The sequence below is a fragment of the Thalassophryne amazonica genome, chromosome 8, assembly GCF_902500255.1.
Source record: "Thalassophryne amazonica chromosome 8, fThaAma1.1, whole genome shotgun sequence".
In the NCBI taxonomy this organism is placed as follows: Eukaryota; Metazoa; Chordata; class Actinopteri; order Batrachoidiformes; family Batrachoididae; genus Thalassophryne; species Thalassophryne amazonica.
The window spans coordinates 10,752,237-10,765,224 of NC_047110.1; the positions used below are offsets into that span (position 1 = coordinate 10,752,237).

General features: G+C 40.0%; 1 protein-coding gene across 1 annotated transcript in view; it reads left to right on the forward strand.

Annotated features, from left to right (window-relative positions):
* The window catches only part of asz1 (ankyrin repeat, SAM and basic leucine zipper domain containing 1), a 265,510-nt gene that overhangs the window by 240,900 nt on the left and 11,622 nt on the right, over nt 1–12,988 (forward strand). Inside the window, 1 exon segment of the mRNA XM_034175985.1 lies at nt 4,920–5,033. Within this exon segment, the coding sequence (XP_034031876.1) occupies nt 4,920–5,033 (114 nt within the window).

Sequence of the window (12,988 nt, forward strand, 5' to 3'; positions counted from 1 at the left end):
TGTAACTGGGGTCAAAATGCATAGAAGACTGCCATCTACTGGCACCCAGATGCTCAGCCCCTTACCCATAATTCTTTGCGTACCAGTTTTTTTTAAACAACAAAATCCACAACGACAATTGTAAATGAACATTATACAACCAAAATGTATACTTTTGTTTCTTTAGCTACAGTAAGAGGCTGCAACAACTCTCAGGCGCCCAAAGAATTATAATTTATGGGATATCTCAAATTAGGGGGAATACTGCCATGAACATGGCCAGTAGATGGCAGGGGAGACCGTAGAGCAAATAGGAAAATATTGGAAAAGCAACCTGAGCTTCTTCTGACATTTAAAACAAACACAATAACAAGTAACAGTGTCTGTAAACCCAGAGAATATATTTGAGTTTTAGGCACAGTATACAAAGAGTTTAATGCTGTTGTCCGTGTGGAGCCTGATTAGAGCGTCTGAAATTAATTTCTGCTGTTGTGATTGTACCCATAATGCACTGGGCAGCAGAGCATGTCCACACTAAAACCTTCAAAATTCCTGCAGTACTTTAAAGCTAACACATATACCTGATATTCAGTGTTGCCACAGTTACTTTGATAAAGTAATCCAATTACTGATTACTGATTACTCCTTGAAAAAGTAACTTAGTTACTTTACTGATTACTCATTTGGAAAAGTAACTAAGTTAGATTACTAGTTACTTTTAGTTACTTTCTCCAGCTGCCGACAACAACCCTCTGCCACCTCAACATGACAACGATACTTGTTTTGCCAAAACTCACTTTATAGTCACCTTTTCTTGACTTCAATGAAAATAAATACTTGTTTTATAAAAAGTAAAATAAAGACCTCTTTCTTGACCTCATATTTAACTGTTGACAGCACTGTAACAGTAAAACTTGCAATTTCTAACCTACATTGTTTATAAATGTAACTATTAAATTCTTTCTAACATTTTAAATTCTCTCTAAACATTTTACTTGTCGAAATTATTATTATTATAAGTAGTATTAGTAGTTGTAGTAAAAAACGGCTTCATCTAGGGGTGTTGTGGGGGTGGGAGCACATCCCTGCCCCACGCCACCATTCCATCTGGATTCGCCCCTGCTTTGGCGTTTGAGCACAAAGAATGGATAACATTTATTTATGCAGAAAACATGACCAGATTTACAGGTAAGAAAGTTTTATTGCGTTTTCACATCATCAAGAAAGAGAGTTTAGGTGCATTTGAGTGGAAAATATTGTTAGTTGTTGACGCATCACGGAGTATCAGCTGTTTTTAGCAGCAGATACTGAGCGGCTCAGCTCAGAATAAAGGAGAAAAAAGCATAAAAGTGTCTTTGTAAAGCTCAGTGCACGTGTGCTGTTGTTGCCTTTAAGGTGAGGACGAGTTGTAGCTGCTGCAAAAAACCGTGGATGAAAAGCTCACAGCTCGCTTAAAGTGGGCAGTTTAGTTGAACTCCGACACCCTGCCCACGGACCAAGTTTAATGCTGCTATCGACCCACGATGCAAAAATAATAGTAACGCACAGTGACTTGGAGAAGTAACTTTAATCTGATTACTGTTTTGGAAAGATTAACGTGTTAGATTACTCGTTACTAAAAAAAAAGTGGTCAGATTAGAGTAACCGGCATCACTGCTGATATTTTCATGTTATAAAACTTCAGAAGTGATGGTAATTTAAATAACATATGTCCGAAATTAGTTTGGTTAAAATTTTAACCATAAGTTAAAACTGTATGCCTCTGGATGACTTGGGTGATATTGCCAGTGAATTAGTATGGTGTCAGGAGCAATGATCTTGTGACCAGTTCGCCTCTGACTGCAGAGGATAGAGCGGTTTCTCCCTAAACCAGTTCTTCTCTGTTTACAGAGAACAGAGCTGTTTATCTGCTACAAAACAGGTAAGCGGTAAAAACTTTATCAGATTTAACAAAGGTTTTTATCTGTTAAAGCTTTATTTACTTCACCTGCAAAAATGTTAGCCATTTAAAAATTATCGGACCAAAATTTATCGGAAGATAATTGGTCCGATGATGGTTTTCAAAGTTATCTGAAAAGCTAATCTGAGAATGAAAACATTATCTTCAATAATTAGTGGTTAGCAGAACTGTGCCCACCATATATATATACAGTGACGAAAATAATTATTTGAACACCCTGCGATTTTGCAAGTTCTCCCACTTAGAAATCATGGAGAGGTCTGACATTTTCATCTTAGGTGCATGTCCACTGTGAGAGACATAATCTAAAAAAAAAAATCCAGAAATCATAATGTATGATTTTTTTTTTATAATTTATTTGTATGTTACTGCTGCAAATAAGTATTTGAACACCTACCAACCAGCAAGAATTCTGGCTCACACAGACCTGTTAATTTTTCTTTAAGAAGCCCTCTTATTCTGCACTCTTTACCTGTATTAATTGCACCTGTTTGAACTTGTTACCTGTAAAAAAGACACCTGTTCACACACTCAATCAATCACACTCCAACCTGTCCACCATAGCCAAGACCAAAGAGCTGTCTAAGGACTCCAGGGACAAAACTGGAGACCTGCACAAGGCTGGGATGGACTACAGGACAACAGGCAAGCAGCTTGATAGAAGACAACAACTGTTATGATTATTTATTAGAAAGTGGAAGAAACACATGATGACTGTCAATCTCCCTCGGTCTGGGATTCCATGCAAGATCTCACTTTGTGGGGTAAGGATGATTCTGTGTAGTTCTGAGAAAGCTCAGAACTAAACAGGACGACCTGGTCAATGTCCTGAAGAGAGCTGGGACCACAGTCACAACTCCACTTACCATGTTTAGAGGATGAGAACAACCCCAAGAAAACCATCCCAACCGTGATGCATGAAGATGGAAACACCATACTGTGGGGGTGCTCTTCTGCAAAGGGGACAGGACAACTGCACCATTGAAGGAAGGATGGATGGATGTATTGTGAGATTTTGGCAAACAACCTCCTTCCCTCAGTAAGAGCATTGAAGATGGGTCATGGCTGGGTCTTCCAGCATGACAATGACCCCAAACACACAGCCAGGGCAGCTAAGGAGAGACTCCATAAGAAGCATTTCAAGGTCCTGGAGTGGCCTGGCCAGTCTCCAGACCTGAACTCAATAGAAAATCTTTGGAGGGAGCTGAAACTCCAAACCTGTAAGATTTGGAGAAGATCTGTATGGAGGAGTGGACCTAAATCCCTGCTTGCAGTGTGTGCAAACCTGGTGAAAAACTACAGGAAACGTTTGACCTCTGAAATTGCAAACAAAGGCTACTGTACCAAATATTAATTTGCAACAGTGACATACAAATAAATTATTTAAAAAAATCATACATTGTGACATAGACATAGACCTTCTTAGCTGCTTTGTCTACCATGGCAATGTCCAGACTGAGACCTGTAGCATTGATGATGGGGTACATCACAGGATCCTGAAGCCTCTAGTGCCTTTGGCTACCTCTCACACCATGTATTTCTCAATCATGGCATCAATATATCCGCAAAGGTCTCAGTCTATAAAGCCAACAGCATCTCCACCGTGGTCTGTGGCTGTGAGGTTTAGACCATCTACATAACCCATATCAGGAGCCTTGAGGTCTTTTACATGAGCTGTGTTCAACGAATCCTAAGTATCACGGCCCTTTATCCCAAGTTGCTTGCCCATTTGGCAACACACTTGAGCATGCTTTAATTTTATGTTGGCCAGAGAATATCATCATCCATGGCTAATTAACTAGTAAAGGCACGCCCTCAGACATTTGCCTGGACATAAGTGCATGTGAGCATGAACCAAATATGCTGGCATCTGCGAGGAAAAACATGATGCCCAGTAAGTGGGAAAAATACAGGCAGAAATACAAAGGAATGAAGAAGTAAATCCCTAATTACCAAATAGATAGAACATGTAGCAGGAGTTGTATTAAAACTTTATCGGTTCACACGTGCACTGTATGCGAGTGATCAATGCTGACCACATCTGAAGAAAGAATCTGCCGACATCTCTCAGAATTTTGTAAATATTTGTAGGATGATAATGATTCTTCAGTAACACGGAACTCTCATATTTTCCATCTTAGTGAGGTGCACAGTAATGAAGTGTGAAGTGAAAGGTGCCAACCATTATAAGCTCAGGAGATCAGTTTCCTTTGACACTGTGGAAAGTCAAAGTAGCTAATGAGCAGTTAATTAAAATATGATACGAATGGCAGTTTTCAAGTTAATATTCATTCATTTTCTATATCTGTTTATTCCAAATAAGGGTTACGTGCGGGGAGGATGCTATCCTAACAGTCAATGAACAAGAGACACAAAAACTCATTCACACTCTCACTCATACCTACGGTCAATTCACCAGTCACCAGTTCACGTCTTGAGAAGTGGGAAGAAGCCGGAGGGAACCCACGCAAACACACGAAGAGCCTGTAAACTAAACACAGAAAGGACCCGGTCAGAAGTGAACCTAGAACCTTGTTGCTGTGAGGCAGCTTGCCACTGTCTGGACCTTAACCACACCATTCTCTCTCTTACACAGTTTGGAATGTGGCTGGTTTATTTTCATAGGGAGGCATTGACAATATTTGCAGCCGAGGCCCAAACAAAGCAAACACTAGGATGATTAACGATTGCAAAATAGTAATAATGATAATTGGGCGTTTGCCAAAGGTAGGATAAAATTGTCAATTAAAGCCACTCCAGCTGTCCGCCCCATCCACACTCCACTGCAGTGGTACTGAGGGATGCACTTCACAATTTGTGGACCACTACTCTAACCTGTTACATGTAAATTTGCTTTTGATTCAGTCATTTCAGTGATGTCAACATTTCCACATTCCATGTGTGTGTGTATAGTGTGTGTGTGGTGTTCAGTCTGTCTGGAGATTTTTATTTAATTTTGGGGTCTTTGTTGTTTCTGTAGGTGGTCTTCCGTCTGGACCCAAATAAAGAGGCTCAGGCTGTCTGCAACCAGCTGGTGGTCCAGTGTAGAGACCTGCAAAGGGAAATCATCTGCCTCCGCAGTCTGCTGTGCCAAGTTGGTGTATAGATGCACACACACAAACTTAAATCTTTATTACAACTGAAAACTACTCAGTTGGATTTACAGAAAACTATTCATCAGCTCTTTTGATTTGTGGTTACTATTTTACTCTTTATGAGGAACATGACTAATTTCCTGCTTACAGTATTCCTAATGTGAGCATATTTTAGTACCTTTACAACCATGCCAAAACCACTACGATGTTCTGTTTCACAATATGAGATTTAGAAGCAAATCAGTCCACATTGTTCAGTCAGTGATCTTTGCCATTTGTTGAAAAAGTGTGGGAATATTTTGCTTGTTGACAAAAACACATAGCTGGAGGAGAGGAAGACCACCTGCCCATTATAAGCAGTGAGCTTTTTGAAAAGCGGGATGCCTAATAGCAGGTGTTCAGATTGAAGATACACAAATAGATGCAGACTGGACCATAGCTGAAACAGAAATAACACACTGATAGTGACAGTGTCAAAATACTGTGCAACGTAAATGTAGAAAAAAATACAAGCTACATTTTCTAGCTTTTAAGGTGTTTACATACTAAATATAAATAAACCTAATAAGTGGGGAAACAAAGCAAAATAGATTATGTGTATATATATATAAAGAAAGAATAAATTAACAAAATCAATACAGAAAAAGTATTAAAAATAGAAAATTAAAAAAAAAAGAAAAAGTGGAGTGTTGGTTGGGGAAGTGCATCAATCATCCGATAGAGACTGAAGAGAGTCAAAGAACATTAAAAATGATGCCAGTTTTTGAAAAAAAAAAAAAATTCATAATTACCACTCACTAAATATTTAATTTTTCAAGCTTTTAAAAGAACACCATGTCCCTGAGCCACTGAGTGGTGGAAGGTGGTTTAGTGTGTTTCCATTGGAGAAGGAGTGTGAAGGACTGTCTGAGTTATTTTCATTAGTTACTTCATCCAAACCATCAACATGTCTATTAGACCCCATTCCTACCAGGCTGCTCAAGGAAGCCCTACCATTATTTAATGCTTCGATCTTAAATATGATCAATCTATCTTTATTAGTTGGCTATGTACCACAGGCTTTTAAGGTGGCAGTAATTAAACCATTACTTAAAAAGCCATCACTTGACCCAGCTATCTTAGCTAATTATAGGCCAATCTCCAACCTTCCTTTTCTCTCAAAAATTCTTGAAAGGGTAGTTGTAAAACAGCTAACTGATCATCTGCAGAGGAATGGTCTATTTGAAGAGTTTCAGTCAGGTTTTAGAATTCATCATAGTACAGAAACAGCATTAGTGAAGGTTACAAATGATCTTCTTATGGCCTCAGACAGTGGACTCATCTCTGTGCTTGTCCTGTTAGACCTCAGTGCTGCTTTTGATACTGTTGACCATAAAAGTTTATTACAGAGATTAGAGCATGCCATAGGTATTAAAGGCACTGTGCTGCGGTGGTTTGAATCATATTTATCTAATAGATTACAATTTGTTCATGTAAATGGGGAATCTTCTTCACAGACTAAGGTTAATTATGGAGTTCCACAAGGTTCTGTGCTAGGACCAATTTTATTCACTTTATACATGCTTCCCTTAGGCAGTATTATTAGACGGCATTGCTTAAATTTTCATTGTTACGCAAATGATACCCAGCTTTATCTATCCATGAAGCCAGAGGACACACACCAATTAGCTAAACTGCAGGATTGTCTTACAGACATAAAGACATGAATGACCTCTAATTTCCTGCTTTTAAACTCAGATAAAACTGAAGTTATTGTACTTGGCCCCACAAATCTTAGAAACATGGTGTCTAACCAGATCCTTACTCTGGATGGCATTACCCTGACCTCTAGTAATACTGTGAGAAATCTTGGAGTCATTTTTGATCAGGATATGTCATTCAAAGCGCATATTAAACAAATATGTAGGACTGCTTTTTTGCATTTACGCAATATCTGTAAAATTAGAAAGGTCTTGTCTCAGAGTGATGCTGAAAAACTAATTCATACATTTATTTCTTCTAGGCTGGACTATTGTAATTCATTATTATCAGGTTGTCCTAAAAGTTCCCTGAGAAGCCTTCAGTTAATTCAAAATGCTGCAGCTAGAGTACTAACGGGGACTAGAAGGAGAGAGCATATCTCACCCATATTGGCCTCTCTTCATTGGCTTCCTGTTAATTCTAGAATAGAATTTAAAATTCTTCTTCTTACTTATAAGGTTTTGAATAATCAGGTCCCATCTTATCTTAGGGACCTCATAGTACCATATCACCCCAATAGAGTGCTTCGCTCTCAGACTGCAGGCTGACCTGTAGTTCCTAGGGTTTGTAAGAGTAGAATGGGAGGCAGAGCCTTCAGCTTTCAGGCTCCTCTCCTGTGGAACCAGCTCCCAATTCGGATCAGGGAGACAGACACCCTCTCTACTTTTAAGATTAGGCTTAAAACTTTCCTTTTTGCTAAAGCTTATAGTTAGGGCTGGATCAGGTGACCCTGAACCATCCCTTAGTTATGCTGCTATAGACTTAGACTGCTGGGGGGTTCCCATGATGCACTGAGTGTTTCTTTCTCTTTTTGCTCTGTATGCACCACTCTGCATTTAATCATTAGTGATTGATCTCTGCTCCCCTCCACAGCATGTCTTTTTCCTGGGTCTCTCCCTCAGCCCCAACCAGTCCCAGCAGAAGACTGCCCCTACCTGAGCCTGGTTCTGCTGGAGGTTTCTTCCTGTTAAAAGGGAGTTTTTCCTTCCCACTGTCGCCATGTGCTTGCTCACAGGGGGTCGTTTTGACCGTTGGGGTTTTTACGTAATTATTGTATGGCCTTGCCTTACAATATAAAGCGCCTTGGGGCAACTGTTTGTTGTGATTTGGCGCTATATAAATAAAATTGATTGATTGATTGATTGATTGATTGAAAGCAAGGAAGTGAAAGCTATAACCTCCAGTTGCACAGAGCTGTATTGCTTGTGGTCTTCTGGACAACCAAATATGGCAGGACGGGGAGAGGCATTAATAGATATCGTGAGTATTTTCGACATGGTATCAAAGTAGCATTGCCAAAAGTTGGACAGTAGTGGACAGGAAAAGAACATCTGATTAAGACTGCAGGATCAAGCATGATTTTTATCACAGCTGTTTGGTGGCATAAATTTGTGAAAAACAGGGTTTGGAAAAAGAATCCTGAATATTACCTTAAATTGTATGAGTGTGAGAGAAGCACAAGTTGAGCTTATGTGGATTTTATTGAGAGCAACATCCCACCAGTTCTCCTCCAGGGTCAACACCAGTTCATACTCTGTCAGCTTTGACTTTAGTGGCTGGTGAACTGTCATAAGACAGTTTATTTTAAACCTGTGAGATGAGTGACTTTTGAAGCAGGTTGATAGTCAGAAGCTCATCACACAGTTAACTTGGGTGTAAGGAGGGAAAAGGTGGAAACAAAGATTAAGTGGTGTCGAATCTGAAAATAATGGAACAGATGAGAAGGTGGGAGTTGAAATTTGCTTGATAGATCTGCAAAGCTACAAAACAAACAATGACTGTACAGGTCTTTTGTCAGGACGGGAGGGAGCCCGTCACCAGGAGCGGCTGGACCCGCAATGCAAACCCCCAGACTTTGGTGTGGGAGAAATCATGGTCTTTATTCCAGGCTTGGTTTCGGTACACATGTAATCAGTCAGCGTGGCACAGGAACAGGCTGAGACGCAGTCACAAACGAGCAGGGTACTGAGTACTGAGTACTTAAACCCTGAGATGATTACTTTAAATGGGGATATCAGGTTGCTAAAGTCATAATGCTGATGCATTGACAGGTTAGCATTCTCTTTTGGAAATGTTGACTTTGTAAACTAGAAATCAGCTGAAGCTCTGATAAAGGGATAAAATTGTGGGTGTAGAGTGAACTGCATTTGACACATACAACTGTAGATCATCAGCATATCGTGATATACCTATAAAGATGGGAGAGGTCGCCAGATATATTGGTAGGAGTCTATTGCTAATGCAAACAATTAAGTGGATAAAGGACATCACTGCCCTGTGCCATGGGACAGAGTGAAGAAACAGGATTGAATGCTATTAGTGGAGATACTAGCTTGTGGGGATGTATGAAGGAGGCGTAATCATGAAATAAATACATTTCCCAGCCCAAATTTAACCAATATGGTATTAGTCCCATTCAAGCATGTCAAATGCTTCCTCTGCGTCAACAGAGATCAACACCTCAGGTGGATGTAGTGTTTTTAGAGTAGATGATATTCAATAAGGTATGACATTATAGAATAATCACTCGGGAGAAGCTCGGAGTTGAGCCGCTGCTCCTCCACATCAAAAGGAGCCAGCTGAGGTATCTCGGGCATCTTTTTCGGATGCCCCATGGACGCCTCGCTGGACAGGTGTTCCGCTCATGTCTCATCGGGAGGAGCCCCCGGGGAAGACCCAGGACACGCTGGAGGGACTACGTTTCGCAGCTGGCTTGGGAACACCTCGGGGTTCCCCCAGAGGAGCTGGGGGAGGTGTGTGTGGATCAGGAGGTCTGGGCGGCTTTGCTTGAGCTGCTGCCCCCGCGTCCCGACCTCAGATGAACCGGAAGAAAATGGATGGATGGATGGATGGATGGATTATAGAATAACTGATGCCAGTAAATACAGTTTGTTTGTCTGAAATTATAGTTGGAAGAATAGTCTCCAAGCGATGGGCCAAAGCCTTAGCAAGGATTTTAGCATCCACATGTGTTAAGGAAATAGGTCTATATGAGATTCAGATGTTTGTTTTATTTATGCCATGCTGGACAAAGGCCAGAAGGCGGATGATGTCATATTCCTCCAGTTTGGCTCATTTTACCACAGTTAGAGCGCTTTATTAGCAAAGCTAGACTCCCTCAGTGTCATGCTCGGGTGCCTGTATTCTGAAATCAACTCCTCTCACATTTTTAGTTGGAATTTCATGTAAACTGGTACAAATCCTTGTTATAGGTTGATAGTACGTATATTCTAATATTGTACAACATTAGGGCTGCCACAACTAGTCGACTAGTCACGACAGTGTCGACTAATGAAACCATCGACAACTAATTTAGTAGTCGATGAGTCATTTATTTTATTTAAGTATTTGTTTTTCTCTCAATTCACAGTTTTAGGCAGTGAGCCGTCCTGGCGTCATTTGAATGTTCAAACTTGGATAAGACGGCCGATTAAAACAGTGGCCGTCTTGTTCGAAGCCGTTTAAAATGCACAGTTTAGAGGAGGAGCTGTTGGGGTGTGTGTGTGTGTGTGTGTGTGCGTGCGTGCGTGCAGACTGCGACCAGAGGCACAAGATGTTGCATTCTGCTGAGAACCATCAGTGCACGTGAGACAGCGAGCGCGGAGCAGAGAGAGAAAGAAGAAGGAGAGAGAGAAGATTTTAACCCGAGTGAACATGTAAAAAAAAAAAAAACACATGGAACTGCCTTTACTTTTCTCTGCTCTTTCTCTACCGGTGTTTTTCTGATGGAACTGACCTGTTCACACCATGTGCGCGTCGTATACTGAATTTATGAGATCATGAGATGAAATAAACGGTCAAATATCCTTAAATCCTTAAAAATTAGAATATATAAATGAACTGAGGAAAAATTACGCATTCACGATGTTCAGAGGCACAGATCACAAAAAGCAGATGAGAACTCTGAACTTTAACAGCTGTTATTTTCCAAAGGTATTTATTTGTTCAATCTTAAGCTTAATGTAGTGTTCAAGCACAAAACGTGACTGATGAGGAGAAAAAAAATGACGTCATGACACTAAAATGAACTGGAGTCGGAATAAAAATACAAGCTGCTGATTTTTGTTATTTTTCAAAGTTATTATAAGCTGATTAATTAATTATTTCAAAGTGAGTTACCTCTTATTTTATTCGGATTTATTTATACAAAAAATATGGGGAGTCAAATCAGCCTGCATTGATCTGTTCAGTTTATATCAAAGTTTACCTGCACGTTTGTATATTTTTTCCTTCTTTATAAGAGTTTGGTGTTTGCATTTGCTCCACAAAGTTTTAAAACACAATAAAATGTTGACACTTTTCTTTATAGCAGTTCTGTAATTTCAGAAATGCAACAGAAACAACCACAAATCAGAAAAAGTTGGGACTATAAGTAAAATGAAGATAAAAATAAAAATGTTGCACTATTCCCAGTTTCTCCACTCACAGAAGTCAAAAGTTCTTCAATAGTTGTGTCTTGTGGCTTCCCTCACTTGTATTCTTCCAGCATGGATATTTAGTTTTTGAGAACTGCCTACCTGACACAGATTTACTATAAAGTACCACACTGTTTGTATTTCTGAATGATTGATGTAAATGAAGTCTAAGAAATAGTCACTGATTTGGAAATGTTCATGTTTTCATCCCGACGTTTCTCGGAAAATGCTGCAGGCCTTAATTTAGGAAATTATGTATGATCCGACTAGTCGACTAATCGCAAAAATAATCCAAGTAGTCATTTGTGGCAGCCCTATACAACATTGACACATTTTGGCAGAGTGATGGCCATTGATTAACAAACCTAGATACTGCCAGGTTCATGAGTTGGTGCCTGCATTCTGAAATTAACTTCACATTTTAACCTCACATTTTTAGGAAGAATTTCGGGAAACTTGGTACCACTCTGAAATGTTATCAAAATACAAGCAATTGTACTGGAGCAGATGGAAGGGGATGTTGTGCTCTCAGAGCGCTCTTGTTTTAAAAGCAGACTTATGGAAGCTTGTCTTAAGATACGAGGGAGAGATTCTATGCGGCAGGGATTCTAAATAAACAGAGAGTAATAGTGGGGCTGTGTTAACCCCCAAAACGTGAATCAGTTGCAAATTGTGAATTATTCGCAGTTAATTGCAAGACGTGAAAAAATATCTCCCGAAATGTGAACACAGGTCGCGCAAAATGTGACTATCATTCATGATATATGCTTTTTTTCAGTTTAAGTAGTTTACGGATTTCAGTTTATGGATCAGTTACTTCTTGATCACAAACCCTGTCTCTGCAAAAAATTTTTTTTTTGGGGGGGGGGGGGGGGGGGGGGGGGGGGGGCTACAGTTGGTGAGGCGAACCGAGCAGGCTCTTGCTTCTGGTGTCAAGCGCCCAGCCCTGCTGGCTGTGACCCGCTCCGAGAACAGTGACAGGTGGGGAGTTTGACTGGAATGCTACATCTGTCAAATGCAGGTGTCAAACATGGGGAGGACAGAAACCTCCCCTGGAGACTCCGGTAAAGTTAGGAAGATATTCACAGAATCAAAGTCTCATGTCATCTCCAGCCTGCAGGAGGTGACATGAGGCACTGTCATTTTTCAATGATAACCACATGGACAATACACTAATTTACCTCATTGGAAGGTTTTGCATTGTGTTATATAAAAACAGAAAACTCTGGCTCTGACAACAGCTTAAAAGGATCCTACCAAGTTGAAAACCAGGCGATGCTGAACTTAAATAAACCATTTTTTACTTTCCTCTTTTTTTGTCCTCGTTAAAGATAAAACATCCTTTTACTGCCAGCCTCTCACTGAAAACAGTGGAACATCTAGACTGTCCTGTCGCAGAGGACATGTGGACCTTCATAAAGCTAGCCATTGTCTTCCTATTTTCTTGTACAACTTAAATATTACCAATACACACTGATGACATCATGTTTCGAGGCCCTCTGTTGAAACGAATGGGGAAACCTGAATTTTCTAGTGTTTTATATGGACTTTGATGTCAAAATGGTTAAAATGTGTGTAGCAGGATCCAGAAGAATATAATATGTGTTTTAGGATATTTAAAATTATCACGTGTGGATAATTTTACCTCGAATACTGGGGGCATCACCTATGACTGAATGATATTATAACAAGGTTATAATATCATTGATTTTAGGGTAAGTCAATAGTTTCTAAATCAGTCTCTAATCTTCAGGCGTAAGCTCCACATGTCAAGTCTGACCCCCTCTGTAAAACCATAC